At 43.8% G+C, this 16,867-nt stretch overlaps 1 protein-coding gene across 2 annotated transcripts in view; it reads left to right on the top strand.

Annotated features, from left to right (window-relative positions):
• The first annotated feature begins 3,068 nt into the window (after positions 1-3,068).
• MAN1B1 (mannosidase alpha class 1B member 1) overlaps positions 3,069-16,867 on the top strand; it is a 30,954-nt gene continuing 17,155 nt past the window's right edge. For both annotated transcript variants that reach the window (XM_033137326.1, XM_033137325.1), the window contains exons 1-5: positions 3,069-3,293; positions 9,694-9,802; positions 14,019-14,146; positions 16,016-16,176; positions 16,593-16,702. In XM_033137326.1, the coding sequence (XP_032993217.1) occupies positions 3,129-3,293; positions 9,694-9,802; positions 14,019-14,146; positions 16,016-16,176; positions 16,593-16,702 (673 nt within the window). In that variant the 5' untranslated portion in view covers positions 3,069-3,128. The remainder of the gene's footprint in view (positions 3,294-9,693; positions 9,803-14,018; positions 14,147-16,015; positions 16,177-16,592; positions 16,703-16,867) is intronic.

The raw sequence follows: 16,867 nt of genomic DNA, 5'->3' as shown, positions 1-16,867 counted from the left end.
TGATTATGGACAACTCCACTTAAAAGGATGTTACGTGGTAGGTCTGGAGAAAGCTCTCTGCTTCAGACCTTGGAGATAAGCTTCCAATGAGGAGCAGTCAGTGCTTATCTAAGAGTGCATTTGCAAGAACTTTACGCACTCAAAGTTAAAGGAATTGTCTGTGTCCAAAATCTCTTGCCTCATCTGAGAAGTACTGCCCTGACTGCGGAAGAGACAGGATATGAATTGCATCTATTTTGGCAGTGCCATTTTGAAACTGGTGTGAAAGCTTCTCTCTTCACAAATCTTTGTGTAGCATTGTTTTCTTTCTCCTTTTTAATTATCCCCAAACCATCTTTTGATACTGATAATGCCCTCTGTGATCTGGTACCCTCTAGTTGTTTTAGGACACTACAGTTTCTCTAATCTGTGACCATGCTGACTGGGGCTGATGGGAATCCAGCCATAGCTGAAGGCACCACATTGGGGAAAGCTGCTTTATACATGTTCTGGTAGAAGGTGATGAAAACCCTATATTGCCCATTTTGTAATTTCCACATATTAAAAGTGCCTTTAAAAGTCAAGCTTGCCTTTTGTGTTTCTTTTTTAAAAACTGGCCCTACTCCCGAGACCTGGCACACAGACAGAAAACACAGCAAGAGTTGCAATGCCCAGCCCTAGCAACCCCAAAATCAGTTGCCCTTCCATAGTTTTAGTTTCCTTCCCTAGACATGGATGCAGGGTGGGTGGAAGCTATATATACACAGGACCACCTGCCTTCTGCACTAAAAACCAGCAGTCACACAGGCAATCCAGATTGGATGGCAAGGAAAGGCTCAGCTGTGTAAATGACGCAAATCATGACAGCTTGCATAATGTATTTATTTTTTGAGCAACTTATTCTCTTCCTGCTGGCCAATAGAAGGGCAAGGCTTCTGATGGTTCCTGCCCACTGAAAATCTTACTCTGCCACTTCTGTCTTCACGTATCAGCTGATACCGCCCACATTTACAGAACTTCTTTAAAAAAAAAAAAACAAGTTTGCAGCCATAATAATTTTTTTAAAGTTTTAGTTGCCAAAATAAAAGCTTTTAAATGTGAGCAATATCAGAAGATCTGCAAATGGAAAACTAAGGTCCTTGAAAGGCCAGACACGACAGTGCCATATGAAAAGTTGAGGAGTTACTGAGGAGTAACACGGATCCAGAGCCCTTCCTGTCCATTAGTGGTCCGATTTCTTTTGCAGTATGTTTTCCGTGAGCCAATTAGCGGCATTCTGCTAATTAGCAGCATTCCACCATTGTGCCAAAGATGAAAAAAAATTCTGGGCAAAAGCATGCCCGTGCTTTCTGGTCAACATAAGGCTGCTTGACGGAATGGGCAATAACAACATCCTTTAGGTCAGGGTTAATGTGTGACCCTCCAGATACTACAGACTTCATCCCTGACGGGTCAGGCTGGGCTGAGACTGATGAGCATTGTAGTCCCAACATGTGGAGGTCCACAAATAAGTCACTCCTGGTTTATGATGAAAGACTCAGTATAGATAAATGTCTTAACAGATATTAAACACAAAGTGCTGAGTGCCATATTAAAGCAAGCAGTGTGATCCAAAATCCCACTTTGAGGTTTGCAGTTCTGTCAACATGGTAAATTCCCATTTGTGGGGAGTTTTCTGAGAGATAAATAATTAAAAGCACTTTCATATTGCAAGTTGCCTCAGACACTTCTTAGTAGCAGGCATATAATAAAATAGCTGAGATTGCAGGGTGCTGGACTGGATGGCCCTCAGGGTCCCTTCCAATGCTACAATTCCATGAAATAAAAGTTGCAAAAGACAAGCAGGTGAACAACTATTTTCCAAACATCATTTAACATTGTTTTGTATTTTATATAATATTTCTTGGACTTCCATCAACCACGTCTAAAGATTTCCAATTTTCATACCTTGTGTTTTCATAATTTCACTATTACTTTTAATAATCTATAAGCAATTATCATCTTCCTAAGTTTTTTTCTGTAATATTTCATAAAGTCCTCCTTACAAAACTTCTTGTAAACCTACTAGCGTAATTTGTTGTTTACAACTGCTTTTCAAATAATTCTCAAATCTCTTCCAAGAACCTCTGGTCCCGCCAGTTTCGAATTCTTCCTGTCATCTTGTCCAATTCTGTGTAGTCCATTAATTTCATCTGCCATTCTTCCTTCATTGGTAATTCTTCGTTTCCATTTCTGTACCAATAGTACACTTGCAGCCGTCATAGCATATAAAAACAGTTTTTTTTATCTTGTCTACTAATATCTTCACCAAGTAAAAAAGCTTCTAGTCTTTTTACAAATGTATATTTAAACATATTTTTCATCTCGTTATATATCATTTCCCAGAAGTTTTTCACTTTCTTACATTCCCACCACCTATGCTAAAATGTTCCTTCTTTTTCCTTACATTTCCAACACTTATTACTTATTTTATACATTTTAGATAATTTCACGCATCTTTCATCTCTCTGCAAGCCAGTTTGGTGCAGTGGTCGCATAGCTGTCAACCTTTCCCTTTTTTTGGGGGGGGGGAATTCCCTTATTATAGAATTAGGAAACAGCAGGGAGGGTTGACAGCTGTGGCTGGAGAGATCAGGGCTCAGCTCCCCACTCAGGCCAGGCACTGACTCTCTCAGGGTTGTTGTGAGGACAAAGCGGCGAGAGGGAGACCCACGCCCACCCCACTGAGGTCCTCTGAGGTGGGGAGCGGAGCGCGGTATATAAAATGGCAATAAACACAACAAGGCCACACCAATGTCCTTATAAAAAGTCGCTTGTGATTTCTTGGCGGGGAACCACGGCCATGGCAAACAGCCTTTTTGCTGGCGGGGCCGCTTTTAACCCTTTCATCACAGGGGAATACAAGAAAAGGCCCCGCGGCCTTGTTCCCAGGCTCTCCCTGGGCGCAGTTGCTAAGGAGACAACCATAGAGCTTTCCTCCCCACCCACCCACGGACGAGGGAAGGAGAGCGCAGACGCGGAAGCGGCCGCTCTGCGCCTTCATCTCTATGGGCTCGGCGGACGCGAGGGGGAAAAAAAACCTCAAAAAAAACATGGCAGCCGGCGGAGGAGCAGCCCGCGGATCCTGAGGGGCCACTGCCCGCGCCGCCATGTACTCCTCCGCCGCCTCCTCTTCGACGCCGCTGCCACCCTCCACCAGGCGGGACTTCATCACCGTGACCCTCAGCCCCGGCGGGGCGCTCGAGGCAGCAGCGGCGGCGGCCGGCGGCGGCTACAACAACAGCAAGGCCTGGCGGAGGCGCTCCTGCTGGCGGGTGAGGGGAGAAGCCATAGAGTAGGGTCTGGCGGTGGGGTGGTGCGTAGAGGGGCCGAGCGGCGCCCTCTGCGGGAGGGGCAATAAGGGCCGCGGCGCTCTGCTCTGCCCTCTTCAGGCCGGGGTGGGAAGTGCCGCGCAAGGGCGCATGCGTGCGTGCGTTAAGCCTTGAAAAGACAGGAAGTCCCGAGGGTGGGCATTGCATAGCCATAGTCCAGGCATCCCCAAACTTGGCCCTCCACATGTTTTGGGACTACAACTCCCATGACCTCTAGCTAACAGGACCAGTGGCCAGGGATGGTGGCAGTTGTAGTCCCAAAACATCTGGGGGGGGGGCAAGTTTGCCTATGCCTGCCATTGTCCTTAGGGTGGTTACTTTCCCCTTCCAAACTCACCAATCCAATCCAAATGGAGCAGCTAAGAGTCATAGAACTGTAGAGTTGGAAGGGACCCCGGGGGTTATCCAGCCCGGCCCCCTGCAGCGCAGGAATCTCTGCTAAAGCATCCAGGACAGATGACCACCCAGAGTCCACCTCCTCCTGAGGGAGACCGTTCCACTGTCAAACAGCTGTTACTGTCACAGAAAGTTCTTCCTGATGTTTGGTCGGAATCTCCTTTTTTTGTAACTGGAATCCATGGGTTCAAGTCCTCCCCTCTAGAGCTGGAGAAAACAAGTTTGTTCCCTCTTCCATGTGACAGCCCTTGAGATTTAGATTTAGTTGTAGGGCCAGGTGAGAAATGCAGTAACTTCCTCTGATTCCCTACCCTGCAGTCTGAAATGGTTGCATTAGCTGCACTGGTTGGATTTCTGCCTCACTTTTCTGAATCATATGTATGTATTGTTGTAGAATTACTGAATGATTGCTTTCATATCCCACCTCCTCCAAGGAGCTCAAGGTACATGGTTCTGAGTGCCATAATAAAGCATGCAGTGTGAGCCACTCCCTCATTTAATCCCCACAACAACCCTGTTGGGTAGGTTAGGCCAAGATGCAGTGATTGTCCCAAAGCCACCCAGTGAGCTTCATGAGTGAGTGGGGGTTTGAACCTTGGTCTCTGAGGTCCTAGCTTGACCTCCTAACCACTACATCAGCACCAGCTCTCAATCACCTTGTGCAGAACGGGTGTGGGAGAGTGCAGCTGGAGGAGGTGCTGCAGTGGATTCTGTTTGCTCTCCTCCCCCCCCCCCGGTTTGTGATGTTTTATTATTATTATTATTATTATTATTATTATTGTAATGGTTGATTGAATGGGTTTTTAAAGGGTAATATTTAAGGGTTGTTGTTGTTCAGTCATTCAGTCGTGTCCGACTCTTCGTGACCCCATGGACCAGAGCACGCCAGGCACCCCTTATCTTTCACTGCCTCTCGCAGTTTGGCCAAACTCATGCTAGTTGCTTCGAGAACACTGTCCAACCATCTCATCCTCTGTCGTCCCCTTCTCCTTGTGCCCTCCATCTTTCCCAACATCAGGGTCTTTTCTAGGGAGTCTTTTCTTCTCATGAGGTGGCCAAAGTACTGGAGCCTCAGCTTCAGGATCTGTCCTTCCAGTGAGCACTCAGGGCTGATTTCTTTAAGGATGGATAAGTTTGATCTTCTTGCAGTCCATGGGACTCTCAAGAGTCTCCTCCAGCACCACAATTCAAAAGCATCAATTGTTCGGCAGTCAGTCTTCTTTATGGTCCAGCTCTCACTTCCATACATTACTACTGGGAAAACCATAGCTTTAACTATTTTTGTCGGCAAGGTGATGTCTCTGCTTTTTAAGATGCTGTCTAGGTTTGTCATTGCTTTCCTCCCAAGAAGCAGGCACCTTTTAATTTCGTGACTGCTGTCACCATCTGCAGTGATCATGGAGCCCAAGAAAGTAAAATCTCTCACTGCCTCCATTTCTTCCCCTTCTATTTGCCAGGAGGTGATGGGACCAGTGGCCATGATCTTAGTTGTTTTTTTTAATGTTGAGCTTCAGACCATATTTTGCGCTCTCCTCTTTCACCCTCATTAAAAGATTATTTAATTCCTCCTCACTCTCTGCCATCAAGGTTGTGTCATCAGCATATCTGAGGTTGTTGATATTTCTTCCAGCAATCTTAATATTTAAGGGTAATGGATAGTAAATGTTGGCATGTTTACCGTTGTTCCTTCAAAGGGCAGGTTTATAAAAAGAACAGGAAGAGTCCCATAGGTGCAGGAAACTGGACCATTAGTAATAATTTATAAGAATCTCAATTCCAACATGTTTTGAGAACAAACCTGGACTTTACAGTTTAGATTAATAGACTCCTGCCCCTGCTGTGATCCTTTCAGCTTTTAAAGATAGATATGTGAACAAACTCCTGCCAACCTACCAGTTCAAAAGCACGTCAAAGTGAAAGTACAGTGGTACCTCGGGTTAAGAACTTGATTCGTTCTGGAGGTCCGTTCTTAACCTGAAACTGTTCTTAACCTGAAGCACCACTTTAGCTAATGGGGCCTCCCACTGCTGCTGTGCCACCAGAGCACGATTTCTGTTCTTATCCTGAAGCAAAGTTCTTAACCTGAAGCGTTATTTCTGGGTTAGTGGAGTCTGTAACCTGAAGCGTATGTAACCTGAGGTACTACTGTAGATAAATATGTACCGCTCCGGCGGGAAGGTAAACAGTATTTCCGTGTGCTGCTCTGGTTCACCAGAATTGGCTTAGTCATGCTGGCCACATGACCCGGAAACTGTACGCTGGCTACCTCTACCAGTAAAGCGAGATGAGCGCTGCAACCCCAGAGTCGTTTGCAACTGGACCTAATGGTCAGGGGTCCCTTTACCTTTATGTGAACAAAGGTCCGTGGAGTCCAGGATCCTGCTTCCCTCAGTGGTCAACCAGATGCCCCCCCTCACTGGAAGCCTTGGAGGAAGCCTTAAAGGCACACCCCCCCCCCCAGTTTGATACTGCTAATATCTAGTACTCTGCACTCAGGCGTTCCAGCCCATTCCTCCTATGTTCTTCTGATAGTTCAATCAGGCCAGAGGGGGCCTGTCAGGTCAAGCATCCTGTTCCCACAGTAGGCAGCCAGTTGCCCAATAGAAAGCCCACATGTGAGCCATAAATGCAACTCCCCTCTCATTGTTGCTTCCTAGCAACTGATACTCAGGGCCATGCTGCCTCTGAAATCTGGTGGCTCATACAGCCATCACAATTAGTAGTCATTGGTAGGCCTCTCCTCCTATTTATTGTCCCCCCTCCCCTTGATTTTCAGACCAAAATTTCTTCTCCAAAGCAACTTGCATCAGTTCATGATGCTGGCAGCAGGTGTTGTACCTTCAAGGTGTAGGCAGGGTACTGAATCTTCACAACAACAAAAGACAGACCTCTGGGGTGCGACAGGAAACAGAGAGGTGGCATTAGCCCTGGCAGCTTCCTTTTTGAAAAAGAAACCTTGAACAGAGAACTGGCTCTGTGTTTTCCTCATAAAAGCTGCTGCTGTGAAGCCATGAAAAAGTCAAGAAGCAGCCTTGATGCAGATCTCATGAGCTGTGTTGTACGTAAGAGGAATCTCTGGCATTTTTTGTTTTTGTTTTAGGCAAGATGCTTAGTAAACCAAAGAACCTCTGTGATGCAATCTTCAAGAAGAAACCAAAAACAAGCACCACTGCAGCCAATACAAGTAGTATATATTTTTCTATCATGCATAATAACAGTAAGACAACGGACAGTGATCCGGTATTAACACTGTTTTGTGTACAAATAACTGCAAAATAAATAGAAAAAATAAATAAACAAAAACCTGCATGGAAATGTATCACAGTCATCCATGAAATCAATATATCTACTATAAATGATACAATGCAACATAACAATAATAATGTAACATAATAGCATCCCTCAATATACATTGGAAGCAATTTTCTACGGAGCAGTGTTCATACGAATATGTAAACCTAAGACCTCTAAGACCTATGAGAGGAAATTCCAAACAACCAGGAATATTCCACAGGATATGCCAATGTCTCTTTATCAATTTAATGACCTTAAGACGAATAGAATCTCAATTTATTTTTATGTTCAGGACGCTTCATCCGGAAGGATTGAATTCGGACCTGGATCTTGGTGGCTTTATTTAGCTTTGGTCAAGGAGTGATGTTGCATTAACTGTGCTCATACATGATTGTAATGGAATGCACCTGGTGAGACGAGTAGGTTTATTAGCTCCCGAAATCCTGAGAACTACCAGCAGTGGTTACATATTCGTATGAACACTGCTCCGTAGAAAATTGCTTCCAATGTATATTGAGGTATGCTATTATGTTACATTATCATTATCATTGTTATGTTGCATTGTATCATTTATAGTAGATATATTGATTTCATGGATGACTGTGATACATTTCCATGCAGGTTTTCGTTTAATTTTTTGTCTATTTATTTTGCAGTTATTTGTATATGAAACAGTGTTAATACCGGATCACTGTCCGTTGTCTTACTGTTATTATACATGATAGAAAAATATATACTACTTGTATTGGCCATCGTGTTTCTTGTTTTTGGTTTAGGCAAGATGCTGACAAGAGAGGGAGGTGCCCAAGTGCAGTGAAATCAGGGCAATTGTGGAGGCGTGTGGGACAAGGAAGGTTCGTGTTGCTTCCCTTTATAATCCTTATAATACATCTTGAAACAATTCAGTCTGTGGTGCCATCTCTCTCCTTTCTAATCCCTCCTTAACGGAATAGCTATGGTGGCTGCATAGAACCTCCATGTTCTGAGGCAGTGTGCTTCTTGAGTGCCATAGGGAGGGGGTTCTTGCCCTCCTGCCCTGCTTGTGGGCTTTCTGGAAATACCTGGCTGGTCACTGTTGGAAGCAGGATGTCGCACTAGGTGGAACTTTCATGTCATTCAGCAGGATTCTTCTTACTTCTTTGTTTAATTATATCAGTGATTTTTATTTAGCATCTGTGTTCAGAAGCAGGAGGAGATGCTGGAGGCATTCAACAGAGAGAGGCCAGGGAGGCTGTTGTATTTCCTTTTTCGGACTTTCCAGGAGGCATCTGGCTGGGATCTGTTGGAACAGAGTGTTGGACTGGTCAGTCTGATCCAGCAGGACTGCTCATCTGCTCTAACTTTTTCTACCAAAGCTTGTCGGCTTCTCCACAGTCACAGCGCAATTTAAGTTGTTTAACTGTGCTTGCTTGCAGTTTGTTCCTTTCCCCTCCCCTCCTCTCTCCCAACAGTTAAATTTCAGATTTTAAGTCCTTATAGAAGGGACGTGTGTGTGTGTGTGTGTATTATACTATAGAGCAGAGTGGGCTGAAAATAAGTCAAGACCTGTAGGTAGATTGGGATTCACTGCTAGATCTCTGGGTAATCTGAAGAACATCAAGAATGATTTCTCACTCCCAGTTGCTTAAAGATTTACTGAGTACAGGTACAGTTCCGGTTGCCTTACCACAAAAATGTTATTGTAGAGTTGGAGGGCAACCAAAATTATCAGTTGGCGGTTGGGGTTGGAGTGACTTTCCGATGAGGGAGGTTTGCAGCATTTGGGACTTCTTAATTTAGGGGGAAAGGCGAATAAGAGATGGCAAGATAGAAGTTTATAAAATGATGCTTGGTATGAAGAAAGTGGATAGAGTTTTTCTTCCTTTATACTCACTGAATGTTGGAAGATCCTGTGTTCCTAACAATGGCACCAACAAATTTACCCCAAATATTGCTGAAATACTGAAAACTGGGGAGGCGGGAACCCAGAGTGGATATTTTATGTAGAAGGGCTGTGTGCTCCGCTCAGTTCTGGTGCTCATAAGAAGTTCCTGGGCTCAGAAGTCTTTCATCCTAAGATTTTGTTTTTTGATATGGTCTGGTCTATCTTGGGGTTCCAGTAAAAAAAGCAAAGTGGATCCAGCAAAGCTGAAGCCTGCCCACCCTTATTGTAAAGTTTCATATGTGGTAAAGGAACACTGTCTACATAATTGCTTCAGGGATGCATCCTTGCTTTTCTGTGTAGAGTGAAAAGGGAGATATAAACTGGGAAGTGTTTAAGTTACAGGTAGGTAGCCATGTTGGTATGCCGTAGTCTAGACGAAATTTTTTTTTAAAAAAAATTCCTTCCAGTAGCACCTTAGAGACCAACTAAGTTTGTTCTTGGTATCTGAAGAAGTGTGCATGCACACAAAAGCTCATACCAAGAACAAACTTAGTTGGTCTCTAAGGTGCTACTGGAAGGAATTTTTTATTTTTGTATTGGGAAGTGTTTAGTTCAGCTTGTGAAAACTCACATAGAGACCTGTGGTGTCAATGCCTTCATGTCATGAGCTAGGGCTCTTTTCTGATTTAGACTTGTGAGGGTTTTTGGCATTATTTATATATTGCTATATAAACAGCACAGTTATTATATTTGCATTTCTGATTTCTCTCTATATTGTTTCAATCTCAGAAATGGAAGCAGCTGTCCCGCCTTCAGCGGAGCTTGATCCTCTTCCTGTTTGCCTTTCTGGCTGTCTGCGGGGTCATCACTTACGCAAACATGTCCGAACCCTGGAAAAGTAGGTCTATTTCACTTACTTAGATTTTCTGCAGCTTAGTAAGGTTGCAGATTTGTAATTTGTAATCTTTAAAAAGCAACTAGAGCTTTCATCCTAAACTCAGGACAGGTTTGGAAAGTTCTATACACAGAGAGGGTCCTGTATACAGAAGGAAGAGGTCCTTCATTGGTGGGAGGCCAGTTTTAAAACAGCAACCACTGGAGAAAAATTAAGGCCATCTTTGCTTATTTTCAGAGGCTGTTCTGCTTCTTTTGTGTTACTGTAATCAGTGGTGCTGAATGCAAGTTTAGACCATGGTGAAAATCCCCCCACCCCAGGCCTCCCTAAGCAAGGGCATACAGTAGTACCTCAGGTTACAGACGCTTCATGTTACAGACTCCGCTAACCCAGAAATAATACCTCGGGTTAAGAACTTTGCTTCAGGATGAGAACAGAAATCGTGCAGCGGAGGCAGCGGGAGGCCCCATTAGCTAAAATGGTACCTCAGGTTAATAATAATAATAATATTTATTATTTGTGCCCTGCTCATCTGGCTGGATTTCCCCAGCCACTCTGGGCAGCTTCCAAAAAAAATCAAATACATTAAAATATCACACATTAAAAGCTTCCCTAAACAGGGCTTCCCTAAACTGTTAAGAACAGTTTCAGGTTAAGAATGGATCTCCAGAACGAATTAAGTTCTTAACCCAAGGTACCACTGTACTGGCTAAAAAGTATTTACATGGGATGTAAAACAAATTCATGATCTCATTTGGGTGTTCATAATAAATATGATATTTTTGTACTGTACCTGCTGAAAATGTTAATATCCTAATGACTTATATCAGTAGTATAAGTATATAAGCATCTACACGATCATTGCTGAACTAGTCAAACACTTGAAACATTCAACTTGTACTTCATTATATTCGCATGGTGTTCACTTACAAAAACCTACAAATGTGACCACATCGTAAGATGAGACTGTGCTGTCATATTGTCAAAGTGTAGAAGCGAATGTTCATAGACGGTTGGAAGTACTCAGAAATCATAGAATCATAGAGTTGGCGTAACATGGAAGGACACTGGGCAACTTATAGAGAACTTTTGGACTTTTCAGAAGTGGTAAGATTTTAAAAAGGAGGGACTTGGACAAGTGGTGATGGATTGGTTACAGTATCATCACATACATGATGTGTTAAAACTGGACAAAAGAAGGGGTTTTTCGACCCAAAGTTCACAATTTGAAAGAGAGATTATTGATAGTAAAGAGGAATAATTTCTAAAATGTATTAACTACTATTACCTGTAGAATGGGAGACAAAAGATGAATTGGTAAAATTCATTTGGTAAATGGGTAACAATATATATGATCCATTGGGCAAGAGATAAAGGGCATAATATAGAAATGAGTGCCTGGGAGAAATTATGGGGAAAAGATCTAAAATTTACTGCATGTTACTCACTGAAGGAAAACCATATGAAAATGATCTATAGGTATTTAACGCCAAGTAAATTAGCTAAGATGTATAAAACTGAAACTGGTAGTTGTTGGAAATGTAAAGAAAAAGAAGGCACATTTTATCATATATGGTGGACAAGCGAAAAGGTTAAAAACTTCTGGGAAATGATGAGTTGAAAAAAATGTTTAAAAACCCAGAAGCTTTTCTTTTAGGCATAACAGATGTAAATATACCCACGGATCGCAAATCTCTTTTTATGTATGCTACTACAACTGCATGGATGGTGTATGCTCAGAGATAGGAAGAACGAAGGAAGAGTGGCAGACAAAGTTAATAGAATATATAGAAATGATAGATAGATATAGATAATCTTTATTGTCATTGTCCCCTTGCGGCAACAGCGAAATTACTCTATCCACTCAGATAATGCACTGCACATAAATTTAAAATAACTACAAAACACTAATTCAAACAGTACAATACGATACAATACAATATAACAAGTAAAATAAGATGATTTCAAAGTCCAGACTTTCCATTTAAGTCCGAAATTGCTCTAGAGAAGAAACTGTTCTTGAGATGGCACATTCTCACCTTCATTGCTCTGTATCTCCGTCCCGATGGCAGGAACTCGAAGAAATGGTGACCAGGGTGCGATGGATCTCTTGATATGTCTAGTGCTTTTCTGTGCACCTGATGATATAGATTTGTTCTAAGGTGGAGAGTGAGCAGCCAAGAATGCTCTCTGCTGTTTTAATAATTCTGCACAACCCTATCCTATCCCGAGAAGTGCAGCTTCTGTACCACACACATAAACCATAAGTGAGCACGCTCTCAGTGGCACAGTGATAGAAGGCAAGCGGCAGCTTTTGCGGAAGATGGTTTTTCCTTAGAATTCTCAAAAAGTACAGTCTCTGCTGTGCCTTCTTCACAAGCCCCCTTGTGTTGACACTCCAGGGCAGATCCTCTTCTAACTTGATGCCCAGAAATCTGAACGTTGTTACCCTCTCCACGCAGATTCCGTCAATCAAAAGTGGCTGGACATCGTTCTTCTGTCTCCTGAAGTCCACCACAAGCTCCTTTGTTTTCTTTGTATTTATGAGCAAGTTATTAACTCTGCACCACTCTGTCAGACGCTCCACCTCATCTCTATAGTCCGTTTCACCCTCCTTATCGGAGATGAGCCCGATCACGGTTGTGTCATCTGAAAATTTGACAGCCTTATTACTAGGGTGAGCAGCGACACAATCATACGTGTAGAGAGTATAAAGGAGCGGACTAAGCACTCATCCCTGTGTTAGTCCTAAGCATATTAGAGGTATAAGGGCTCAGCCGAACCCTCTGGGGGCGATCTGACAGAAAGTCCAATATCCACCTACAAAGTGATAGCGGGAGCCCCAGATCTCCCAATTTAGACATCAGACATTGCGGTAGAATGGTATTAAATGCTGAGCTGAAATTTACCAAAAGCAGTCTGGCATAGCCCCCCCCCCCACTGCTCCAAATGTGCAAGAACAGCATGGAGGGCAATCGCCACAGCATCCTGTGTCGATCTTTTCGTTTTATAGGCACATTGGAATGTGTCCAGTCCCTCTGGTAGGCAGGCAATAACATAATTTCGTACCAGCTTTTCAAAGCACTTCATGATTACAGGTGTGAGTGCTACTGAACGGAAGTCATTCAGATTTTCCGGATTAGATTTTTTTGGTACTGGAACAATAATAGAAGGCTTTAGGAAGGATGGTACAGTAGCCTGGGGTAGGGATCAGTTTAAAACCCCAGTGAAAACTCCTGCTAGTTGATCTGCACAGTCTCTCAATACCCTTCCAGCTACCCCATCCTGCCCTGTGGCCTTCCTTGGGTTGATTCCCTTCAACAAGAAATGGCAAGACTGACAAGCAGAATAAAAGATCAGGATAAAAAAACTATCTGAGGAAGATTGGAAATGTTTTGTGGAATATTTAGAGGCATATTGTAAACATATTAAGAAGTTAACAGTAATGGAATAAATTCAGCAGTAAAAAAAATACTGAGATACGAACATGAGGAAAACAAGATACAGGGAGAAATTAGAATATGTAGTGGAAAAGAGGGGAGTTAATATCAATTGTGTATTTCTTTTATTTGAAATGTTATTGTTTCAAGTGTAAAATAAAAATGATTTTTATTTTTTTTTGCGGGGGGAAGAATCATAGAATTGGAAGGGGCCACAAGGGTTATCTAGTCCAGCCCCCTGCGGTGCAGGCTTGAACTCACAACCATTAGATTAAGAGTCTCTTGGTCTACTGACGGAGCTAACTTGCTGTTGATGCTTAGTTCACGGCACAAGTTTGCAAGCTATTATTTTGGAATTGTGCGTGCATTGAAGATGAAATACATATTTTGTTAATATGTTAACATAAAACATGTGCAAGTTAGTCAGGACCCCCTCTGGACTGCCGGGCCCCAGCTGCACCTGCTGCCCTGCCATCAGCCCTGACTGTAATAATGAATGAATCAAAAGATCAAACCTGGTCTCAGCTCTTTGGGCTAATTTGTAAGGAAAAAGGAAATTATGCCAATTCTTCTTGGTGGGTAATTTTTTTTTTTGTGGGAGCAAGATACATTGGACAGGGCACAATGATTTGGTTTCCTTGGTTTTGTTTATTGTTCTGGTAAGCCTGAAGCCAGCATGTAAACATGTTTAACTGGGTGAGATCTTACCAGGAGTCTTGGACGTTCATTTCTTTATGTTGCATCAGGTGGCATTCGCTGCAGTTAATTTCTCTTTTCAGGTCTAACCAGCAGAGCTTCAGAGGAACAGAAGACTTATATGGAAATCCCTGGGTTGAAGCCAGCAAACCAGGCAGTTCTCCCGATTCCACAAAATGCTGATGCCAATCTGGGGGATTTTTCCCTTCAAGTAATTCTCTTTTTTTGGAATTTAGAGGGTTGGGGTAGCAGCTTAACACACAGCAAGCACCCTCTGTATCTAAACATATGACAATATTTTATTATTTGGCTAATTGTGCTGTTAAAAATGTGTATTTTATATTTGACTTCCTTTAGTAATGCTTCCTTTTGAAATGGTGAGTAAGAGATGACGTGATGAAAGTTTATAAAACAATGCATGGCATGGAGAAACGGGATACAGAAAAGTTTTATTTCTCCCGTAACACTGGAACTCATGGACATCCAGTGAAGCTGAATGTTGGAAGATTGAGGAAGAGAAAATAAAGCACTTTTTCCACGCAGCACATAAACTTTGGAACTAGCTCCCACAGCTTGGATAGATTAAAAAGAGGATTAGACAAATTCATGGAGGATAAGGCTATCATTAGCTACTAGCCGCAACGGCTGTGCTCTGCCTCCACAGTTAGATACAGCAATTTTTCTAAATGCTGGTTGCTGCAAGCTACAGGGGTGGAGGAGAGTGCTCTTGTGCTGAAATCCTGCTTGCAGCGGGTAAGAGGTGACACAATAGACGTTTACAAAATCATGCATGGCACAGATAGAGACGTTTTCTCCCTCTCTCATGGCACTAGAGCTTGGGGTCATCCAGTGAAGCAGCAATTCTTCTGAATACCCGTTGCTAGATGCCACAGAAGGGGAGAGTGCTGCTTGTGCTCAGATCCTGCTTGCTGGTTTCCCTTTAGGTCACCTGGTTGGCCACTGTAAGAACAGGATGCTGGACTAGATGGGCAATTGGCTTTATCCAAGGTTCTTATGAGTACCCAAAATACAACAACCCTACCACAAAGGAAGAACAGGAGAGGGTAGCCTTCATTCGTCTTTTCTACCATTGCCTATCTTCTCAAGGCTGTCTGGAACACAGCTTGATTAATCATTAATCTGAGGAAATGCTAGACTAGTGACTAGGCTTCTCTGCCAGCACCTTTGCTTCTCAGAAAGGAGACTGAGGTTTACGAAAGGCCCTGTATGATTGCTTCACATCTTTAATCTTTGACTCCCAGCCCAGGACTCCACCTTGTGTCTTTCGCAGGTTGCTGACGAAGTCTTGCGTGCTTACCACTAACATAAGCAAGTCTCTGGGTGACAGCCCTGTGCCTCAAGCCCTGGGCCACTGGTGTGTCACCTAGTGTGGTCAGATGTTGCTGCTGAAGGAAACTCAGGTCCACTTTGAATTCAACTTCTCTGGCAAAGTACGCGAGAGAAGTGGTCTATGTCCTGAATTTTCCTTGTCTGAGGTTTGGCAGGATTGCTTTTTTGTGGGGGGCCAAGCACCCTATCCTGTCTCATTGGGTGGTGCAATTATGACTCCCTTTTGCTTTGGAAGCAGGGCTGTGCAAATCGCTTCATGCTCCGTCCCTTTTCGTGGGAGGCCCCTTCCACTTTCCAGTCTTGCCTGTACTTCAAGGCAAGGGGGACCCCTCACAGAGCTTCAGATCGTTGTCATGGTAGTAGGTGGCATCACTACTACTGGCCTGTTTTCTTTTGACCTGATGAGAGAAGCCTCTCTTAAAGAAGCAAATGGAGGCTAGTAATGAGGCCAGGACTCAGTGGGGCTTCCTGTCCTGAGAAACTAGGAAATAGCTGGATTCAGTTCCCTGTCAACAGATGAAAGGGGAGAGCTGAAGGTGGGGGCAGTTTCAGTTTATCCCAGCCCTGCAGGTATGGTCACAGACATGGGCATAGAGCCAAGTCTCCTTTTTCTTCCCAGTCTTGCCTGCCAAAGGTGACAAAGCAAGTGGCTTTTTACAGGTATGTGTAGGACAGGTGTGTATGGGAAGGTGGGAAGTCATTGTTTTCTTCCTCTGCTCCATTTCCTTAGAAACCTCCGAAGCAGCTTCCTGTCCGGCGGGGACCTCCTAACCTACAGATCAGGCCACCATGGAGAGACTCGAGGTTGAACTTCCCAGATGAAGCAGCCAAGGAGGAGGGAGAAGCTGGCCAGGCTGGTAAAGAACAAAAAACGGAGAAGTCCGTCATCAGGTAGTTGGCTGGAGGAGCATTGTTTGGTTGCAGGAAAGTTATAACACACATTTCGACCCTTTGGGAGAGACAACTGCAGGAGCAGCAGGAATGGAGATGTGAAGCTAACATGGAAAACATTTAGTGACAGATGCCTGGGCTTCAGTTCAGCTGGGGGTTAAGTTCTGAGACTGTAAGGAGAAGCTAGAGGCTGGCACCACAGAGGACCAGGGAGTGTCCTGGGCATAAGGGGCAGTAAGGGAGAACCATTTAAGAGACTTTTGTGCGGAGAAATCTGCACCCCCAGGAAAAGGGGACCAGCTATCTTTGGGGCCGCAGCACCCCAATCCTTGATTGAGCCTTTGTTGTGCATCTTTCTGACGTTGCTGTGACAGCAGAACCCACCCAGTATTCCTTGAATAGTTCTCTTTTTGCAGCTGGAGAGGAGCAGTGATTGAGCCAGACCAGGGCACAGAACCTCCTTCCAACAAAATAAAGGAACCAGACAGGCCCTTGCCTGTGGAATCCGAAGATACTAAAGAGCCAGGTAATGAGTCAAGGGGAACCCACATCTCTGGTGAATTCAAAGCTTATTCCTGCCTTGCAGGCAGTTGCTGGTTACTGCTACACAAAATAGACAGGTCTGAAACAGACAAGTCTGTTGGGGAAATATCCAGGTTCAAGCCTCATACCCTGGGCTGCTTGGAACGGC

This window comes from Lacerta agilis, chromosome Z (assembly GCF_009819535.1).
Source record: "Lacerta agilis isolate rLacAgi1 chromosome Z, rLacAgi1.pri, whole genome shotgun sequence".
Classification (NCBI taxonomy): Eukaryota; Metazoa; Chordata; class Lepidosauria; order Squamata; family Lacertidae; genus Lacerta; species Lacerta agilis.
The sequence above is the reverse complement of the archived record's forward strand: the minus strand, read 5'-3'. Positions and strand labels throughout refer to the sequence as shown.